This window comes from Colius striatus, chromosome 6, assembly GCF_028858725.1.
Source record: "Colius striatus isolate bColStr4 chromosome 6, bColStr4.1.hap1, whole genome shotgun sequence".
In the NCBI taxonomy this organism is placed as follows: Eukaryota; Metazoa; Chordata; class Aves; order Coliiformes; family Coliidae; genus Colius; species Colius striatus.
In genome coordinates this window covers 37,499,435-37,521,766 of record NC_084764.1, presented here as the reverse complement: position 1 = coordinate 37,521,766, position 22,332 = coordinate 37,499,435, and the positions used below count along the sequence as shown (strand labels likewise).

The following is a 22,332-nucleotide window of genomic DNA, read 5'->3' as shown; positions in this document are numbered from 1 at the left end:
TCCAAAAAATTAGCACACATTACAAACACTGATCACAAGGTCAACTCCTCTCAGGACAAGGTGTGTTTTGCTTTCACAGAACAGAGGACACATCAGAGAACACTACCAACCTCACAGGTTGCAAAGAGTCAGCAATCGTGTCAGTGCTTTTTCACATTGTGGTGTCATTAAAACGATGTATTAGGCTTAATTATAAATAAACAGGCTTCAGTACAACGAGCTGTATTTCAATTGCTTTAGCCCTAATGCCAAACTTGGTCTGTTTCAGAAGCAAGATAATGCAGCGCTCACATAGTATATTATCCTTGCTTTTCAGTAGCCATAGATAAGTATCATTGTGTCACTGTGAAAAAATGCACTCAATTATCCTACGTTGTTATTACTTAATCTGCGTTTCAAAAAAAGCTTTAGACTGAAAAGATGTTAGATAAAGGCTAAGTATTGCAGATAAAGACATTGCTTCACTCAATATATGCTGTAAAAGCATGAGCTGTGGTTGCACACATTTAAATGAACCAGGCTCCACTCAGCACGTTCCCATATTGGCAGAATCACAGCCACAACTGGCTTGCTTGCACAAGAAGGTGGTTGGAGTGCTAAGAGCAAAATGCACAGGTAGGCTGGGGAAGGAGCTTGCTTCATGGAGGAGATAAAGGCTTTGCAAAGACTTCCCTAACGCTTGGCATGAACCTCCTCCCCCACACATGGAGTCTGGGACACCGCTAAGGTCTGTCCAGGCACCACACTTATGACCAAACTGTGTATGGCACAACTGAAGGTGATGGCCCAGCCCAAGGTTTTCTTAAATGGAAAAAGGAACTGTATTCAGAAGATCATGGCTGCCAGGTTCTCATTCTCTACGTAGTCGTCAGTGAGAGGTAGCAGGACTCTTACTTTGGATACCCATGTTTGGATTACAGCTGCAACCCTGTGTCAGTGCTGTGTACTTTAATGGCCCCAGAAAATGGGTCTGGCACTCTGAATTGATGACAAATTGATTGAAACCAGATGTCGTGAAAAATGCCTTTTCCAAGTTCAATGGCAAATGAATGGTCCTAGCATGCCCCCGGATAATCTGACTTCTGTGCCCCAGCCTGCTGCAATAAACTAATTGGGAGGATAATATTTTGTCTCTGTGTTGTAAACTCCTTGGGGAAAGGAGCTTTTTAATTGCATACACAGCCCATGACCTGGTAGGCTCTAAATCTCACTGGATGATGTGCAAAGTTATAGTGGGACCTCAGCTGAACACCCTGAGCTCATATTACTGTCTGGATTAGCAAAACTTCAGACTATTAAATTGTATTCTTCAGGCACTGCTGGGAGTTTGGTTCCCCTGCTGAGCTAAGCTCTTTTTTTGGCGTAGTCAAAAGAAGACAAACAATACACTATGGGTACAAAAGCACAGAAGCAAAAGCAACATCAAGCTGTTGTTTGGCCAAGCCAGCAGACGCACACTGTGGCAATATTGGGTTTGTACGTGAGCAGAGAAGGCCAGAGCCTGCATGCTCAGGCCTCATCACTTTGCAGACCTCATCATAACAGATATATTTGCACTGGCTCCACCTAATTAATGTACTCTGCCAGATCCAACCTTGCACTCTTCAGCCTGTACATTCAGAGCAAGACCCCAATTTGATCAGCTTGTACTCCCCAAGGCAGATAAAAAATGACCTTGCAAGCTAAGCTTGAATCGGGGACTGCCATTAGACAGTCCCTGGGAGGATGACTGATTGATCTTGTTTACCTTTGGCACTGTAAGGCATTAAACATCAGGTTGGGAGAAGTGTAGCTTTGTAGTTGTTATTCTAATGGGTTTCAAGACAGAGCTATTTGTTTAGGAGCATGGTAAGCCTCTTCAGACCACCGGCTCCCCAAGCAAGGCTCTGAAAGTCTATCACAGCACACTCAGTCAGAGGCACTAAATATGCTCTGCAGGGTATTACCAAGAAAACCTGTCCCTGTTAGGTTTCCCTCTCAAAATTACAAAAAGCCCAAAGAACAGCACTCAGCTCACATCTTTTTCAAAAACTGGGGGAAGAAGTCTACAGCTAAGGTATGGAAGAGAAAAGGTTGAGAGCAGACTCTCCTGGTGACTAATGCAGCTGAGATAAACATCTAGATGCTCTCTAAAACATACAGTATCACATGCAGATTAAAGGCTCCTTCCGAGATTTTGCAAGCAGCCAGTACCTCCTACCCAGCCATCTGCCCAGAAAGGGCCTCCGACTTGTCAACCAATCCATTTCCCGCCAGTGCCACAGGCTGAGTGATACGATCTCTGCTGTGTTTTGTTATGAGAGCTTTGATGTAGGAGTCTCTGCCGAAGAGGCAGCCTCCTTTAGGGAACAAAGCCGTGGCCTAGACAGGCTCTTCACCAGTTGTCCAGGTATTAGGTTCTTTTTCTCAGCTTCAGGGCAACCCTATCACTAACCTTTTCCTGTGACCTTTTGCAGGGAGCCTTCTGCTCGTGGCCATCTGTGTACTCCCCCATCTCTTTCTTTTAAATGGTTCACCTGAGCGTTGGCAGTGAGCAATTACACACACACTGGTTTGCATCAGTCACAAAAGCTGTAAGCCTCCAATTAACCACCTCATGCCTTTTAATGATACAACGCTAAACAAGGAAGAGAATTAGAGGGAACATCCTCAGAAGTGGTTTGCAACAGGACAGAGCCGTCTTTATTACTGTTTATATTAGAGTAGCACCTAGGAAACTCAGCTAGAGGCTGTAAAAACAAATGGAGAACTTGGGGAATTAATTTAATATGGAGAATTTATAGTCTACAGGACAAGACAGAGTAGGTGGTTGAGGTGTAGTGTTAATGAGGAGAATACAACGATTTTCTATGGATCAGAACAACCTACCAGCATCCTTCACTGGCCACTGCCAAGTCCCTACATCCTCCCTCCTCAACACCACTTCAAGAGCATGAATACTGGCAGAGGGCTCAGTGGCAATGAGCAGGTGCTGGTTTGTCTCTCAGAAGACCCATGATACAAATCATAGGGGAACACATTGTCTCTGTCTTCAAAAGATAGCTGAAGATACCACACCTGCTCAGAAGGTTTCAGGCAAAACGGCATTTCAGAGGAATTCACCAATTCAGCAAAATCTCAGCAAGGTGAGTCAATTTTGCCCAGGTTCCCATGAAACTCTCACAGGGTTCCAAACGTCAGAAACCTGCTGAGTTTCCTGCCTGGTCACCCATCTGGTTCCTCCACCGTTCAGGTTTCCAGGGCCCTGGGGCAGCCTGCTACCAAATAGACTGCTTCACAAGAGGGGTTTCACTGCTCCCAGACTTCTTAGTTTGAGGTGTCCCAAATGTTAGACCATCTCAAGGAGGAAACACAAGAGCATCCACAGATGCAGAGCCACAAAACTCAGTGGAAAGGCTCAGCCCTCCACAGATCAGCTCTTTAGACAACTCACAATGCAAGCTAGTGCACTAGTCCCTTTTGCAAAGTCCTGGTTGTGTTTTGCTCCACTTCAAAGGGAATTCAGTCTAATTTCATCAAAACTAAACTTCCCGGAACAGAATCATATCATCTTTTTAAACCAATCCCTAGCAGACACCCTCACCAGTCACCTGTAGCCACTTCCCTCTCAACAGCAGCCTCTGCATATCAGGCCTGTCACAACTGCCCAAAGGAGGAGAACAAGGTAAAATCTCTGTAATTTATCCGTCAGTTTCTACTGGAAATATTGTCTGAAGAGTACACAACTGATATTGCATTGTGGGTTGACTTCATGGCTCAGACCAGATTCAAAGACATCAGACTCATGTGACCTCCTCTAGGTGGTCGTGCTCTGGCAGGGGGGTTGGGCTGATGATCTTCTGAGGTCCCTTCCAACCCTTAAGATTCTGTGACGTGTAGACAAAGGAAACAAGGGAAAATGAAGAGATTCACTTGGAAAAATCACTGCCTAAATGACCTTTTTTTTTCTATGATGTGCTAGAAAATACCAGACAGAGTTTGGAAAGACTGAGATGAGGCAATACTAAACCAAAAGGGACTGAGCATACGTGCAAGTATACGAGAGCTTTCTTGATCTTCTTCATATAACATTGGACATTTCTCACTGCTCATAGACCAAGAGGTAGCAGCAGCAGTTACTATGTCCAGACAGCTTACTCTGTTAGGTCACCAATAGGCTCTACTGGGAGCCTAATTTTATCTACACTATGAGAAACTAGGTTTCCAGAAGTCTGTGTTGTCCCAAAAGACATACCTGCAACATGCAGGGCAAGCATCAAGGCCCCTCCTCGGGATGCAGCTGGGTGTGCTGTGAGAGCTGATTGCTCCCAAGCACACTGTGGGGAGGTTCTCCTGGAAAACATCTGTGAGAGACACTGACACCAGCTGTAGGGTTACATGGGGTTTGAGCAACAAACCATCTGTCAAGACCCGCTTATTAGGATGTTTATTCTCAAAATGGGCCTTTTCATCAGTGCACCATAAGTGGTTTCTAAAAGCAGCCCTGACCACCAAGAAAATGGTCTCAGAATCAATCAACGGGAACAAGAGTAGATCCAGCAGCCAGAAGAATAGGTTTTCAGCACAAGGACCAGGATTTTGCTCAGCTTCACAGCTCCCATTTGTCCATTTTGCTACCCCTCCTAACTGCTTATTCTCAATTCATTCATTTTTATATCAATATCAACAAGGTTCCTTTGGCAAGACTAAAGGCTCCTTTTTTTTAACCTCCTCCATGAAAAAGCATTGACTCTCTGCCATGTGATTATTCTTTTCACTTCTTTTTGTGTGTTTCCTGTCCATATCATCATGTTTGTGTTGAGACTTAATAAAGGGGGGGAAACACAGCAGAAAGAAACCCCAAGTGTCCACTCACCTTTCAAGTATGAAATTCGTGGCTTATTTCATATTTCTGTTTTGGATCCACAAAGTTTACTTAGACCCAAGATAAAAGTGCTGTGCTCTGAAATCATGAGGAACACTCCCAGGAGCTGGATGACTTCAGGTGAGGACAGAGGACAGAAGTTAAACAATCTCACTTTAGTGGCAAAGAGGAGGGAAGAGATGCAAACCTCCCAGTGCTGATATCCCTGTCAGAATCACGTCCTGGGGCGGCTGTGGATCATGTGTCATGCACGGTGTTGAAGAGAGCAGTGTCTTGCCTCGATGTGCTGGTCCACACGAGCCACCTAGAAGACACCTGTAAAAAGTCAGTACGTTGCAGATGAGAATGGGATTGTTTTTCTTCCTTCCAAGCAGCTGAGCATCAAGGAAAATACTATCATGAGGTGTTTGATGGGAGAAACAAGCCAGAACTTTGGTTTCATTCAGCGCTTGTGCTTTAATGCCAAGCCACAATTTGTTTCATGAAGAAGATGAAAAAAGCAGTAAAGAAAACACTTACCAGGATGAACATGGTGTCTGATGTGGCCTGGAAGCGTGACAGTGGTGTAAGCAACAGCAGAGATCAGGATCTCCAGGCCCATAGCCAACACTGCCCTTGACTCCACTGGCCAATAGTGCGACAGCCACTTGCGTGGTACAGTCACGCACAGGCACTGCTCCTGCTCCTGGTGCTGTGCCTTTGCAGGCTGCTCCAACAGGAATTACAAACTGCTGTCTTATCAAACCTGATGGATTTCTTCTCCCACTCTTTTCCCAGCCCTTGCTCTGCACTGGGAGATATAGAGTGTGGTGTAGCACTGAGGACTAACCTTATGTCTAGAAAGAAAAGGCCATCACTATGATTTTGCCTTCCAAGGCTCTGGATTTTTAGCAAACTCCTACTCTTTCCTGAGTTCACCTTCCTGAGAGAAGAGCAACTTCAGGAAATCCTGTCAGTCAAGAGTCCAGGAAAGAAAACTGTAATGCAATACAGGTCTAACTTGCAGAAATGATGGGAACTTCTCCTTTTGCAGTGAGCCCTTCCAAAAGGAAACTAACTCGCTGTAAATAACTTATCTGGAAGGAGATCAACTTTTAACCCTTCCTTTGCCTCTACTGTTTGCTCAGTGAAACCGCAGCTTTCCTTGAGGCCAGGCAAAGTCACCCTCTCTACAATTCCTAGCTCTGTTCTCTAGCTCTGGGTATGCCAGAGATCCCACTGTTTTGCTACTCTGACTTCCTGAAACTGGGATTCAAGTAGGATTAGCTAGGCTCATGAATGGGTAGTGCTCCAGGCCCCACAGGTTTGGTGTCTGCTCCTGGCCCTCCCTGCCTGCATCATTCTCCCAGCTCCACCTGGACAGCCACAGGAAGAGAGTGAGAGTAGAAAGGGTCACTCTGTCTGTTCCCAAGTGCCATTCCCAGGGCTTACACAAAGTCCTGCTACTGATACAGAAAACAAGCACATTCACTTTTACATATCTCTAAGTGGTTTTACCTCAGTGTCCTCAAAACCAGCAAACGACATCTCTTTCTTAAAAAGCACTGTTTTCTGTTGCTGCTTAAAGCACAGACTCAGAATACAGCTTTTCCCAAGTTTAGATCAACAGCTTGAGTCAAGTTTCACCATACAGGGTCTGTCCCTTAAGGGAGGGCAGGGAGGCTTTCCAGCATTAGCCAAGAGAAGCCACTGGGACAGCCTGTACAAACAGCCACAGGACACTTGCAAAGACAAGCTCGGAGACCTTGATCCACCAGCATTCCTGACCCTCTGCTTAATTCACCCCAACCACGAAGTACCCAAAGCCTATGCTGAAATGCTTCGCTGAGTAAGAATGGGCTTAATCACATGCTTAAACACTTACTGCATGAGTACTTCAGAGATTAAGATTGATTATGTCCTTCTCCTCCCTGTACCTCATGCTTCCCCTCCTCCTCCTCATAAAAATCTCATTTTGGAAGACACGAGGCTCACGGAGCACAAGGAGTCACGAGGAACATATTTGTCAACAGGTTACAAGTTTTCCAGCTTTCTGCCCTTGACCACAGAAGACTTAAACCTTTTCAGGGAGAAAACACTGTATTTGCTTACACAGTCATTACATCATGAGGTCAGAGTCCAAATAATATAGATTTCCTTTCAGGATTGTCATGAAAATCTTGGTTTCCAAGACCTTCAATTCCAACTCCTTTAAAAAAACAAATGGCAGATTTTCAGAGCTTGGCTCAGTGACATCAAGTTATTAACATGAACATACTTTATTGATCTTAAAGGAATACAGCATGGAAACAAAGGCCATTAATTGAGAGAGAAGATCTGTTTACATTAATAAGTCATTCAGCACAAAAAGAGCAGATCCAAACTGAGGTCCCCACAAGTACAATACACACAGTTCAAGTGTTTACTTCAGCCTAAATGTCACTTGGGCCAAACTTGTCCACCTATTTTGACTGGAAACTATTCTAGAGAGCCATCACTGGCTCAGACCCCCACATCCCTCTTCAGGTAGAAGCACATTTGCTGTGCCCTCTCAGAATTTCAAAGGAGTCAAGCTAGCATGCACCAAACCTGCTCTGTGGTGCAAACCAACACACGGTAAATGGAGATGACCATGAGATCTGATTCCAGACTGCTCCATTGCTCCAAACAAAAGCGCAAATGTAGACGCAGTCAGAGGGAGAGAAAAGCTCTCCAAGGACAGCAAAGTGCCATGGCTGCGTGCAACAGATGCACTCTGTCACTAGGATGGTTCATTTGGTTTGGAGGTCACCAACTTTTTCTACAGTTTAGAAGCAACTGTAGGATGTAAAATTGCCACCCAAGAGTGACTCCCCAGCAGACTAATATATGGACAATGTTACATAGTCCATATATCACAGGGAGATGATCTTCACTGTAACAGAGGACTTTGCCACAGACTGCCCGTGTGCTGCTACAGGACACGAGTTACCAGAAACACGTGTCCGTGGTTTGAATAAATCATGCCCCCATCAGCCAAGAGTGCAAAGTCAACTTGTTTGCAAAGCAATGTAAAACTAATTTCATCAGCAGTCAGGAGGACAACAGACTAATGAAGAGGGAGGAAATTCAATTGCATAGACAACTTCTGTCAGCTACACCAAGATCACATGAATACAGGGAATGGTCTGCTGAGTCAGCAGGATAGTGCATCTCCTCCAGCTGACAGTGCTTCAGCAGCTACAGGAAAAGATCACCTTTAGGGGGTGCACACAAGCCTGGCCACTCTGCACCACTCACCTCCCACTTGTCCTAGCATCCTCAGTCAGTGACTGGGGATGATGGAGCACACATCCTTCCCTACCTTCTCTACCCCCTTTGAACTTGCTGATATATCTGCCTCGCTGTTTCCTGTTGCAGCAAATTCCCTATGCATAAAAAAGCACATTCTATTATCACTTTTAAATTGATCTCCCATTTGTTTCCATGTATCTCCTCTCATTCCAGCACTCTGTGATTTTTTTAACCCCCAGAGCGATTGTTTCTCACCACAGGGCTCCATTTATATGTTCAGTCAGAGAAAGAAAAATCATGCAAAGAAAAAAGCCTCAACACAATTCCTTGGAGGTTCAGAGAAAAGCAGATTTGAAAGAAAGCCTTGAGGTTCACGAATTGTCTCCATTGATTTGCAGCCTCTGTGTCCTCTCTGCACTGTGCACAGAACATTGCAAAGGCTTGAGAACGGTTCGGTTTTTTGTCCTAGCAGCCCAGCTGTATCTGTTACTGTTGGCTATCTCAAAGGTACATCCTAGATGCTGAAGTTAGCTATTGAAAACATCTTTAGCTGTTTCTGCTTCCTCAAAATGTTCATGTCCTTGTTCCTTCCTATGAGGAAAAATCACATGTTGACAGAGAGACGTCCCTAGTGTGGTAAGTCACCTGCTGAATGGCAACCATAGCTAATTTGTGGCAGAAAGGGATGCAGGTTCCCCAAGGATGGCTTTGCTGGCTGCCACCTGAGGAGTGCCAGACCTTTCTCTGAGCCAACAAACTCACAGATTTGGGAATAGTGAGGACACAGGACTCTGTCACTGAGAATCTGTTGTCAGTCCTTCTCTTGGATGAACCCCAAGTCAGAAGAAAACTTGAAAACTTGTAAGGGATGGATAGATTCCTTCTGAAGTCTCCGATAAGTGAAAGCTGCAGAAGCTCTCTGCAAGCAAGAGTTGTTCCACAGAAAATCGAGAACCAGACCTGCAGAACTGGAGCTTATCATTTGTCCCAGTAAAGCTCTTGCACAGCTTGGGCTGATGGTTAAAGCACCTCAGCAACTAGCAGTGCCAATAGTGGCCTTGATAATTTAAAGAGTACTGGGAGAAATGAGGCACAGTCCCTCAGAGGACTCTGATTACCCCAGTCTAAGTTTTGAGCAAGCAATGAGACTGAAACACCTTCTCTTTCAGCCTCTCCTGGAAATGCAGATGAATCAGGATCAGATGACTCCACTTATGGGGCTCTCCATTGCCACCTTCCTTCAGACCCAGCTGTCCAAATCCTTGCACCACATGGAATTTCTCACGACAAGCGTGATATCCAGAACAAGGGCCTCACACAGTTGGGATGTCTAGGCTCAATGCCAGGGCCTCTCTCTGACCCTGCACACACACCAGACACAGCTTGCTTCATGATCTGCTGACCCACAGCTGGTGGCTGGGTTTCAGGGAGCAGAAGAGAGACCTCAAAAAGCCTGCTGAAAGGCAGACAGCACAGCGACATACTCATCCCTTTCAAGTGACAGCATCTCACAGCATGCACAATGCTGATTCCTGCACTGGGAGAGGTGACACTTCAGAGATGTGCAGGGGTGATATTTAACCTGAATTGCAAGGATTTGAGCTAAAGGGATCTGCTCTTGTTCTTTATGTTAGGCGTATGCTTCTGTACATTCCTGCACTCAGTTATATATGGAGTACAGGGGTAGCTAATCCCAAACCTCTCTACCACGACCTGCCCCCATCTTGAAATAGGCCCCAGTGCACTGAAGACAAACGTTCCTGCCTCAAACTTCTAAAGACTACCATAAACACTGGGGATAATTAAAACGTGGACATTATGAAAAATACACTGGCAAGGTCTCAAGGCCGTGGAGCTGGAAAGCCAAGTAGTTTTAAAAAAAGTGCCAGATATTTAACTGTTCTCCAAGATCAGCAGATGTTTTTCAACCCAACATTGCAAAAACTTACTAACTCAGATGTGTTTCCTAAATCAGAACCAGAGAAGATAATGTGCCTTGTGTATTGGGACCCTATCAAGTACTTTTCCAGAACTGTAAGGTCTTTTAATGTTTTTTTTTTTTAAAGGGGGTTAGGGAGCAAAGAGAAAAAAAAATAAGCCTGTTAAAAGGATTCTGGATGCTTACCTAAATCGAGTAAGACTAGGAAAATTCCTTCCCCAAACTGAAAAGGTTCAGATGCAATTAAGACGGAGATAGCATCAGCCCATTTCCCAGTCTGGTATTAAGCCATTCAGCAAGAGCACTGCAGAATACAGTGGTTGCAGCTGATACAGTACGGGCTGTATTTATGAGCTGTATTTAGGTGGTTATTTTCTTCCTTTTCTTTTTTTTACTCAGTTATCTAAAAATAAACTATTCAGCAGCTCACTTTTGAAAACCAGCCTCTCTCACCTGGTACAAGAGAATCTGTTATAGCACTGCAATGAAAAACCCCTCAGCCCAAAACCACTGGTGGGTTTGTGTTCCCTTCCCAGCGGCTCCTCTAGAGCCAGGGAGACAGAGTGCACATCTGAAGACCCTCTCTGCTACTCTGCTGCAGTTCTGAGGAGATTTACAGGGATTTGCACAGGTTTTTCTCACTCAAAGAGAGATTATGTGGCACGATTAAGAGATACTCTAGGAGAGAAACTACCAGCTTCGACAAGCTTCTTGACATTCCCTTTGTTTGACAGAACACCCATCAGTTCTTTAGTGGGAATGCATTAAGCTGCTGCTTAGCCTTAGTAATGCCATGTTCAATAACAAATATTCCCTCTCTACAACGGTAGTTATCGTGCAGTAATTTCTGGATGAATTATTCCCTACCAACATAAAAACCCATTTATACAAATACACACACGCACACAAGCTGTCCTTTCACGTGTAAAGCAATGGGGAAGTTATGACCAGGTAAGGTGAGTTACAGCTTTTCCTGTACCATGGGAGATGGAAGTGCAAGGACATTCTGGATCACAGAATGTCATGACCATACGGAAAGATCCTTTACAGAAACTGACACTCCTCTATTTAAAAAAAAGGGAAAAAACAATATATGAGAGACACTTTCTAGGCAGGGATTTACTGCACTGCAGATTAAAACATAAAATATGCCCCTTAGAAAAAGCTTTACCGCTGTCTAAGAAGCTGCTCCCAGATGCATAGCCATTTAATTCTGGGTATGTCTCTCCTTCCTACATTTGCAATGCAAGGAAATCTGAGGAGAAAGCTGCTCTGCCTTTCAGGTGAGTGGCCACAGCAAGGACAGAGAGGAACTAAAAGAAAGATGTCTGCTCAGTAGATCTTGCTATGAGACAGACAGGCTGCACATATAGCCCTGAATTTCATACTAGTCACAGCATTCCTATCAGGTGTATGTCCATTGCTTCACAGATGTCAGAGCAGAAGATGAACCTGCAGACACCAGCCCAACCCCAGAGGCTGCTCCATCAGACATGCCTGCCATGAACCTCCAGCCTTCCCACCAGGCAGCTTCAAAGCTGTTGCTTTGGGAAGCAGTGCTATCTATGGTTAGCTCCTTTCTCCTTTGCTGGCAGACTCACCTCCAGTCCTACGAGGAAAAAGAAACTGAGACGGAGACTGCTGGGTGACACAATTATCACTTCTTTCCATAACCTTGTCAGTGTTGTGATACAGTCAGCTGCTTTATCTAAAGAGGGTACCAGGGACAGCAAGTCTCTGCTTTCCTCCATCCAGCCCAGCTCACTGAGCACATAGCTCTTGGGGATTCATTTACTGGACATTTCAGAGGGACACCTGTTGTGTTACACAGATCTATTTGGTTACAGAAACGTACCATCTGTCCCTGTGTTGTATCAAGCAAAGCCTGCAAGAACCCTTGACAGTGAGGAGGATTAATACTACATTTCCATCTGCTCCACAACGTGAGATGCCCTTAAGCAACAACCTGAGGATGCCTCTGAGCTCCTAAATCCCATCTTGCCCTTAAAAAATGCAAGTTACAGGAAGAGCAGGAGCAGCCAGGAAAATCCAGTTCCTTCAAAGCACAAGTCACATCCACAGCAACACTTCAAACTCAACCTGCTTCCTACATGGCTGAATGGTAGGGAACACTAACCAGTGATTTCAGAGACATCTAAGTGGTGACACCGCCAACATAAAACCATTGACTGTGTCTGTAACGTAAGAAACTTTTTAAAAGTATTAAAACAGACTGTTTATTACAGCATATGATGTGTTATATTAATTTACACAATGATATATATATATAAAAACAGCCATTGATGATGTACAGTAAATTGGACATCAACAGGAATATTAAAACTACTGATACTCATGCACGTGACATGCATATGGGGTTTTCTTCTTTTTTCAAAAGCAGTTTTACACAATATACTGGAGTTACTAAGCCTTGGGCAGCTGCTCCAACAGTTTACTCAGAACACCACCGCCAACCGCAGTGGGACTCCCAGGAGATCGGAGCAGACTGCACTGCAGAGAAGGCAACTTAACCTCAGAGACAGATTGAAGACGAGCCCTTTCCTGGTGAGGGAAGGCTGGGGGAGGACAGGAATGAGTTTTAAGAGAACCAATAAGAAAAAAAAACAAAACAAAAAAAAACCAAATAGGAGAGACTATCAGGAGAAAGAAGTTCAAGATGTGGCGACAGGAGCAACAGAAAGGGACAAGCAAAAACATGAAGACCACCCACACTCCCTCCCCCTTATTCCCTATCGCATTATGACCTTAAGCTGTCGATATCCTGTGTAAGACTCAGAACTGGAAAAAACTAGGCAAGAAAGACCCATTCCCAGAGACATTAGCCTTTTTTTCAAAGCCTTCTGACACCATGCACTGGAGGCTGTTCATCACGGAAATGGCAGTGTTATGTGGTTTGGTTTTCTTTAAAACGAGTAAAATGGTCTTTTATTTCCACGTAAAAGGCACTAGTATCCACCCAAGTTCTGAAGACAAGTGACATAATTTACCTTAAGTTTTAAATATTTGTATATATATAAAAACAAAAAAATCTGTGGAAATATGTACACAAAAGCACCTCGCTCCTGAAAGCAGAAGCAGATACATTCCACCAAGTCACCTCACTAAACAGTTGTCATGAGCTTCAGGGAGCCCGACCGAAAGCGGAGGATTTTCTTCTTGAGGTTATGGGAGGCTTTGATTTTGACAAAGGCCTTCGCTGCATTTTCATGCAGCTCCGGCGCCGTGACCGTTTGGATGGGGAGCGTCTGGACAAACTGAGACCAAATAAGGCCCCCGCTCTCATCAGAGTCGCTGGTGGTCGTGCTCTCCCCTACGAACTCCACCTCGCTCAGGCTCGACTCGCTGTCTCCAAAGCAGTTTGTCGTGTAGTTGCTCTGCTCGTCCTCACTCGTGTCCACCACGGTGGAGTGGAACAAGGACTCGCACTCCGCCGAGTACTCCGAGTCGCTGGCCACGTAGGCGTACGGGCTGACGTAAGGCAGGGGGACTTGCGAGTAGACCCCCACACCTTCCCGCCGGTTCCTCCTCGCCCTCCGCAGGGCCTCCTCATAGGAAATCTCTGCCGAAGACTTCCAGCGGCGGTAGTCAGCCCGCTTGTGTTTCGGCTTGGCCACCACCACCTCTCGGCCGTGCCCGTGAGACCGCACGGCGGATTTGTGGAGGCCACCCTGCCGACCTTGCAAGCCCGACTCCAGCTGCAAGCTGCCGCCTCTCTTCCCCCGCGAGGAAGGTTTTTTCAGTTTCTTATTTGTATCCAACTCATCAGGAAAGCGGCACTTCTTGCCGACCGGCTTGGTTTTCTCCCGTAAGGTCTGCGAACCGTTTTCCAGCCCGCTGGCAGGGTGGGGCCTGTGTTTCAGCGCGGAGCTTTTCAAAATCTTGACGTTTCGGGTGCCTTTGTGCAGCTTCACACTTTGCTGCTGGGCTGGTATGTACTGGGCGTTCACCAGCACTCCGTCATCCAGGCTCTGGGAGGAAGAGCCCTCGCTTTTGAAATCCAGCACGGGCCTCTCCTCAACAGCAGGCGACGAGGAACGAGCCACCTGCAAGCTGCTCTTCAGCAGGACTTTTTTGGGAGGCTGGCTGACTCTGTTCTCCGGCTGCAGCACCCCGGGCTTCCCCGGGCTCTCTTTGGGAGATGCGGCAAAGACCTGGCCGTTCTCCTTGGAGACATCCCCCACCGTGGCCACCGCATTGCGGCTGAGCTCCGGAGGCGCCGGTTTGATGCCCCGTGGCAGGTGCTTGCTCTGAAGTTCACTTGTCACACTGGGTGGGAAGGTTGTAGGCAAAGACGCCTTCCTACTCTCCAGCTGCTCCCCAGCCATCTCCCTCGGCCTCTGCTTTAATGGGGAGGGTGCTGTGTGGTCCAGAACGGTGGTCCCACCAGAAGGCAAGCACGCTTGCTTGGAGCTCTTGAGGTTCACGATGTTACCGTGAGCCACCAACCCTGCAGGCTGCCTGACACACATGCTTCCGTGCCTCAAGATCCCCTTGGTGGGATCGGCGTTGAGACTCGTCCTGGGTTTGTTAGTCCTTACCGCGTGAGTCTTTTTCTGAACCAGGCTTAAGATGTAGCCGTCTATCCTCTTGCTGGTGGAAGGGCACGGTGCCGGCCAAGAGCTTTGTGGGAGTAAAGTGTTGGCAGATTTGCCCGAGTCCGTTTCAGATCCAGCGCAAACGTCACTAATGTCACAGCCAAGCCTCTCCTCTTCTCGCTGGGGGTTTTCAGTCACGGGGAGAAGAAACATGGGACTCTGCACAGCTACGGCATGGAGCGGGCTGGGGTACCGGTAGACGTCATTCCCGTTTTTAGACACCAGATCACACTGGTACTTTGGATGTACATCTGCAACGACATCGAGGGAATTTGAGTGCGGTGTGGACAAAGAGCGACAGACAGAGCCTGCGGTCTGGTCCTCATGCTGGCCTTCCTTATTACAGTCCATCCAGCCTATGAGATCTGAAAGGCATTTTAGAAGAGTTTAGAGAGCCTGTCAGGGACAGTTCTGCTACGTTCTTCACCACCAAGGTGCCATCAAGGACTCTGGTCCCATCTACACATACAATGCAATGTTTAACTACAGCAGTGCTGCTCAAACCTTGCAATCAGGCAAGTCACTCGAGATATAAAGGAGCACTACTCTTCTGTGAGTCTCTTTGTAACTGCATCTATGTGGGATTTGCCTCAATACAACTATATCATTATAAAGTGAAAAACCACAGCCCTAACAAGAACACTGGTTACAAACCCCTGCCCTGATCACTATGAGCTTCCTAATTTACATCCAAGACACCCAAAAGTATGAAAGGGTCTTTCTATGTTACACAGTCACCTGTAAAACTCGCTGCAGGCCCCAGTATGTATTAATTTTATATTTTACTTTCATAAATCCAAAGAGAAACATAAAATTATAGAGAAGAGACCAATGAATTCTTACAGCTTATTGACAAATTTCACTTCCAGACTTTTTCAAACATATCTTGGGTCAGGAAAAAAAAAAATCCATATTTAGTTTTATTGTCATTATTATCATTGCTACTATTACTATCATCATAAACATAATTATAATAATGCTCACAATAATAATAGATGCTCCTTTTGAGCAATAAAGGGTTAAAGAATGGGAAACAGGCTCATCTTTCCGCACAAGTACAAGGAGTGCAGGTCAATCCAGCTGACATTCTAGCCTTGTTGCTCCACAAAGAGAGTTCTGCAAGAGAAATCCAGTGTGTTTCAAGATGAGTCAGATTTAATGGCTAAGGCACTTATTTAGGAGGTAAGCAACCTTAGGAGCAAGTCTTCAATCCAAGCACCTAAAATTATTATTTTCTTAAGCTTATGCTGCCCAAGTCTTCTTGGGTAGGGGTACAATCTAAATGATCCTTCCAGATCAGTCCTGTTTTCTACCCTTGGGCTAGAAACTTCAGCCAGGGTACTCAAATTTGAATGCTCAGTGCTCATCACTTAGATAAGGCTTATTTCAAAAGAAGTCTCACAGGCTTTGATGAAATGAGCTGATAGAGACAATGTTCCTGTGTGGGCAGGAGAAGGAAGTTAGGGGCTGGAACTTCCTCCAGATCACCTCACAGTTTTCTCACATCTCCTAAATTTTTATGCCAGAGTCAGGAAATGTTGCCAAAAAGACTTCTTTGAAACCTGCCAGTTTGTGAAATTTCACCTCTTAACAGTGAGATGATGGTACGATTAACGTGAGCTTGAGGGTTTTGTGATGTATACAGAAAAAAAATACCCCAGCAATGCAATCTCCTGGAAAACCTTATGTATGTTTTTCTGTTTATGTATGGCCTATCAAGATCACATATACCTTCCATTAGGGAGCACAAAATTACCTCAAGCAGCTCAAAGGCTAACTTAGAGGACTTCTCAACATCTTAGAATGAACGTATCCCAGGCTGTGTTTACCCACTGGAAGAACTTGAATTTGTTTGTCCTCGATTCACAAAAAAGAATCACTGGAAACTAACCTTAAAGAGCAGAACAGAGATTGGAAATATGTTTAGAAGCATCCTCCATCACCCAGAATGAAGGAAGGAGTAAGTATGTCCGCAACCAGTAACGCTTGATCACAAAAGTCCTGCTGAAGTGTTCTTTTTGGACCACAGGCAGAGGAGGCATTCCTATTTAATCATCCCATATATTAAGGCTTGCATCTTCAGCCTAGTGTCAAAGGAAATTCAGCAGTCCCCTGCCAAAGAGACAAAATGCTTTCTCCCTGTTGATGTCCATACTCATAACTGCAGGACACGCCTCTGCATGGCCACCCAGGGGCTGCAGACCATCAGAACTGACACAATGATTGCTACACACAGAATAACGTGCTCCCTGATCTCCTAAAACCTGTAGCTACCTCCTTGCTCTGGCACACTAGAGAGGACACGGCTGTAGAGGTACCTTTCATCATTGCTATTTAGTAAAAAGACTCTTCTGAAAGAAATCAGGAGAAGCCATCCAGTTTATGTGTGGATGTGTGTGGGTACCACTGCCCTCTGCTGGGAACGGCAGCTGCCATCGTTCCACACATTACTGCCGTGCCTCCAGTGACATCTTCACATAAGGCTGGAGCAGTGGAGGGCAAACAGTCCTGCCTCACGACCCACGTGCGTGATAGGCACTGGAATCTTTTTGGAGCACAACACATCAAACGAAAGGAAGAAGGGTTAATCCAACCCGGATACTCCTGAGGCATAATTTCCAAAGCCAAAGCCACCTCCTGGAGTAGGATGTACTCGACCTGCTTTTACTATACCTGCAGATTTAGGGCGTCCATCTGAGATATTCAGTGTTGCCTCCAAAGGGCTGCAAAAGCAAGTGCTAGAATGGCAACTGGATAAACACTCACTGAAGACAGAGTTAGAAGAATTGGAGAGCGATCCAGAAGCTCCATCACTCAGCTCATAAAACCCTATAAAAATAAAGAGTTTGGACTTATATTAGTTATGTCTACACAAAGTTACCATTTGTGTCCCTAGAAAGGCAGTCAAGCTCATGTTTATGTTGGCTTACTCTGCTGCAGCTAGGTATGGGATTTCATTCAGTCACTCAAAGAACAGTGCACAATTTAGCAATATCCTCATTGCTATGAAGGATTCTGTTTAAAAGTAAAGCACTTAGAAGTAAAAAAGCAGAACTTTCCTCAGCGTATGAATCTTGAACTTCTTTTTCAACCTTTACAGGGGCTGGGGTTTTAACCTTTACAGGTTTGGGGTTTTTTACAATTTTAGCAAGAAGGATCCAGTGTTTGACAAACCCATTCATTTAACAGTGTATTACATATCCAAGGCAAACTCTCCTAGCTATTACTGGACTACACAATTTTGACCAAGTGCTGGGGCCCAATGCTATCCATTATTTTCCTCGAAGGTCTGGAGATAATTAGCGGATGACAGGAAAGAAGGAGAATGGTAAATAATGTTGCAGACACAGAAAAATTTATTTTGTGGTGAACTGGGTCTACTCAAGAAAAATATGACACACCACAATCCAGATTTAAATTTAGGAAAAAGGAATGCAGAGCATGTCTACAGAATGAGGACGCATCCTGGAAAACAATAATCCTGAAAAGGACCCAGTCAGTGTGGAGAAGCATCTCAATCAAGCTTAATGATACGGTTAAAATTAAAAAAAGCTAATGAGATTGTTGGATGTACAAAGAGACTAATGAATAGCAGTAGGGAAATGACTTCAGCAGTCTATACAGCACTGGTAAGAAAGAGACTGGAATGGTACGCCTAGTCCTCAGCTCTGCTATGCTTAAAACAAAGCTAAAAAACTGGAAAGGGGCCACAAAGCTATTTAAGAGCTTGGAAAAATGCCTTAAACAAATGACTTAATGAATTTGACCTGTTTAGCTCATCAAAAAAGGCGGGAATTATACTGTATAGCACCTCCAAGAGGAGAAAGGGCTGGGTAGTACAAAAGGCTTTTAGTCTATGGGAGAAATGCATATAAAAAATCAGTGATGGAACAAGTCCAATTCAGATTAGAACTAGCATAATTTTCGCAACTGCAAGTTGGTGAATTCTCCACTTTTTAGTGTCTTCAGAACAAGCCTAGATGCCTCTAGGAAAGGTTTCCCTCAGTTAAATACCACCTACTGGCTCCAACACAGTTAGAATGGGATAAAATTCAACATATGAGGGATCAAATTGTTTGATTCCAAGTTCCCTTCTGACTGTAAGATCCATTTTGGCATCTTCCTCTTGCTGGTGGCGCTTCCTTTCTCCATTTTTCCAGCAGCCTCCTTCCTATTATGCAGGACAGTTAGAACTTTTGGAACTAATTTGTGAGTGGCCTATGAAAAAAGAAATAAAAGCCCTAAACACTAAAAAGCTCGGTAAGCTTGAAAATACTTCTCTGAGTATGCTATCTACAGAGAGCAACCCTTCCAGTGGTAGGGGAATGTTGGTAGCAGGCACTCATTACCAGAGTATGGACATCCTGTAGACATTTAAGGTTGTAGGACTGAAAACTACAGCCAGTTTAATTCCAAGTACCAAGTGAGGCCCCATTTTGCTGAACATTGGCCTCACCTGAACTTGGACGACTGTCTGTCTCAAGGTGTTCATCCGTCGTTTTTTCCACGTCCAGGCGGAGATCGCTTATTTGCTTATCTAGCTCTTGTAACTGATTTAGTAGGCCGGCGTCCCTCCTCCTCAAGCAGTTCTGGAAAAGAAGAAGACAAATATCATCAGGTCCTCTAGTGAAGCAGAGGTGAAGGGGCTCCAAAGGCAGTCAGCCTTCTCCATCTGAGCCTCATGAGAATACTTTGTCGATATTCTTTTACAACAAACAGAACAAAGCCCTGAAATTCTAGATAGATGCTCTGGAGAAATACTTCACTGAAGAATTATGCAGGCACTTCATTCCAGCCTCTTCCAGCCAGTTCAACACAAAGAGCACACTCCACAGTATAGGAAGCCAGACATGCTATGTTGGCAAAGTGCTCCTTTGCAGAACCACAGCTGTAACAACAAAGCTGTATCGTGTGATGAAATTCAGTATATGGGGGATCAAATTCTTTGATTCAAAGTTCCCTTCTGACTGTAAGATCCATTTTGACATCTTCCTCTTGCTGCTGGCAATTATTTTCACCATTTTTCCTGCAGCCTCTTTCCTATTATGCAGGAGAATTAGAACTTTTGTTCTAATCAGACCTGTGCATATGAAACGGGCTACTTCAGTAAAAGGACAGCTTTGCCAGTGGAACAAGGGACCTTCACCACCACAGCGGTGTTAGTCAAAGAGCACACCTGTTCACACAATGGGAAGAAGCACCTCTGCCAACAAGTGCCTGTAGTGTGGGAACCACCTTGTTCTGCTGTACGTTATGAGCTTAGAGTCCACCATAGAAATTCCCAAGGCTGGAATCACAGCCCTTTTATTAGTTTTGCAGTGCAGCAGGAAGGAAGAGTAATTCTTCCTCTTCTCCCACTATAATTGTATAAAATTGCTGTGAGATGAATTTTAAGGCTATTTATGAAGGTAATTTGATGGCATAAAATAAGCAACAAGAAATGATTTTGTAAGGCACTTATTAACCCATGGTCAACGCAATCAGTTTCCCAGTGTGTATTATAATGCTGCTTATCCATCATCTGTTCAGCTTCATGCCCTTTAATTGTTCTGGCTTTGGGGAAAGTGGGGGAGGAAGGTTCATCTCTTTTTTTTAAGTGCATCTTTGATCAGTGCCCAGCAGCGCTCTGATACATTCATTCCAAAGAGTTTGGATACTCGTAACTGGACTAGTTCTAAACCCATTAAATCCAGGACAACTTGTCCCCTGGGGTGGGTCATTCCTCAGGCAAAGGGAAAGCAAATGATAATAGTATTAGCCAGGCTGTTTGAAGATGTGCTGGCATATAATACCGTCCTGGGAGAACCAAAGAGGCGATCCCAGGTCTTCTCCCGCATTTCTGACAGGAGCAGGGAGCTGGCTGGGAGCCAGGTTGGCAGAGGTGATGGGTTCTAGCATTAACTCACTGCACCACCCCCTGCCACCAGCATCCTCCCTCCTCCAGTGAGCATTGCATTTGGCTCCAATCTGCAATGTCAAGTGCACAAATTAAAGTGCCACCACAAATCACCAAGTTTGGGGTTTTTTTTCCCCCCATTCCTTTACTATGGCTCTTCAGCAGCCAGCCCCTTCTCATCAGCAAAATCATTTGCTTTTATCTTTTAAAGAAGGAAATAATCCCACAAGGCTAACGAGAGGGGGGAATAATGGGGAAAAAAATATGGGGGGCGTTGGGGAAAAGAAGAAATCAGGCAAATGAATCACACAATCCAACTTCTCCCTGGGTGAAAGCAAACGCTGAGCCGTGCACAAAGACCGCCAGGCACAGCTGTACGCTATTTTCATTGAAAAATGATCTGCCGTTTCATGCCGCCCTCCATCTCTTCCCACACCAGCTACAAAGCCCGTCCTTCAACAAAAGCATCCCTTATTTTAAGGGGCCTGATCCTGCCCGTGCCGGAGCGCTCGTTACCTCCTCTCGGGGTTGCGACCCAGAAGCTCTCTCCCAACTTCCATTCAAGGTAACGGCAGCGCCTCTCTTGCCTTGAATGGAAGTCGGACCGCCGGCCTGACACTGAAAACCGACGGGGAACCGTTCAGCAAAACGCCGGTAAAACCCGACCGCCACCCCTTTGGCGCCCAAAACCCCGGAGGCCGGTCTCCCAGCAGCCGCCGCTCCCCGCCGCCTCACCTGCGCGCCCGGGACGCCGCGCCGGCGTGACAGCGGCGTGGCCACGCACCCCTCGGGGGTCCACAGTCCTCCGCAGCCCCTTCCTCACCCCTCCGCCAGCCACATCGCCCGCCAGGGACCGCGACAGCAGCGCATCCTCCCGGCGACGCGCGCCCGCATCCTCCCGGCAGACGGCCGCATCCCCCCGCGACGCGCGCCCGCATCCCCCGGGCAGACGGCCACAGCCCGCTCACCAGCTGCCTCCGCAGGAGAAGGATGTTCTCCTCCAGGAACTTCTCCTCCAGGCTGCGCGGCGCCGGCCCCTCTCCCGGCGGCTCCCCGCGCCCGCCCTGCGCCCCGGGCACCGCGCCCGCCGGCCGCCGCAGCAGGAGGCTCTTCACCAGCAGCTCCTGCCGCTGCCTCAGGTACTCCAGCTCGCCCAGCCCGGCTAGCGTGGCCTCCAGCCGCTCCCGGGTGCGCTGCCGTTCCGCCTCCGCTTCGCCCTTCTCCCGCCAGCGCGCATCGGGCTCCCGCGGCCCCGCCGCCTGCCCCGGTGCCTGCCCCGGTGCCCCCGCCGCCGCCGCGGCGGCTGCTGCCGCGGGGCTCGCCTTCATCGCCGGGGACCGGGGGGGCGGCCGCGGCTGACGGGCCGTGCCCGCGGGGCCGAGCGCCGCGGATCGCCGCGCTCCCGCCGCCGCCGCCGGTCGCGAATGGGCCGCGGGGCGCCCGGCTCCCTCCTCGGCTGCCGCCGCCCCGCGCCCGCCCCGCGCCCGCCCTCTTCCCTCCTTCCCTTCCCTCCCCCCGCGGCGGCGACTCCACGCCCGCGGTCGCCTTCCTCCTCCTACCGCCCCGCGCCCGGCCTGGGGTGGGGTGCGGGAAGGTGGGGTAAGTGGAGATGCTACCCACTGACCTCTCCCAAAACTCCGGCGGTGACCTCTGGAGCCCTGCGCGGGCCGTCGGTAGCACGTTCAGGTGCCGTGTTGCTTATACGGTCCGACGCTTCGAAACGGGAGCGTAAATGATGTATCTGGGGCGGGGGCAATCCTGGCAT

At 46.8% G+C, this 22,332-nt stretch overlaps 1 protein-coding gene across 1 annotated transcript; it reads right to left on the bottom strand.

Annotated features, from left to right (window-relative positions):
* Nucleotides 1-6,924: 6,924 nt before the first annotated feature.
* DACT1 (dishevelled binding antagonist of beta catenin 1) lies at nt 6,925-21,895 on the bottom strand. Its single transcript, XM_061998182.1, has 4 exons — nt 21,536-21,895; nt 19,128-19,260; nt 17,345-17,500; nt 6,925-15,036 (listed from the first exon to the last, which is right to left on the bottom strand). The coding sequence occupies exons 1-4, from the start codon at nt 21,893-21,895 to the stop codon at nt 13,178-13,180; spliced, it is 2,508 nt and encodes an 835-aa protein (XP_061854166.1). The 3' UTR covers nt 6,925-13,177.
* Between the last annotated feature and the right edge of the window lie 437 nt (nt 21,896-22,332).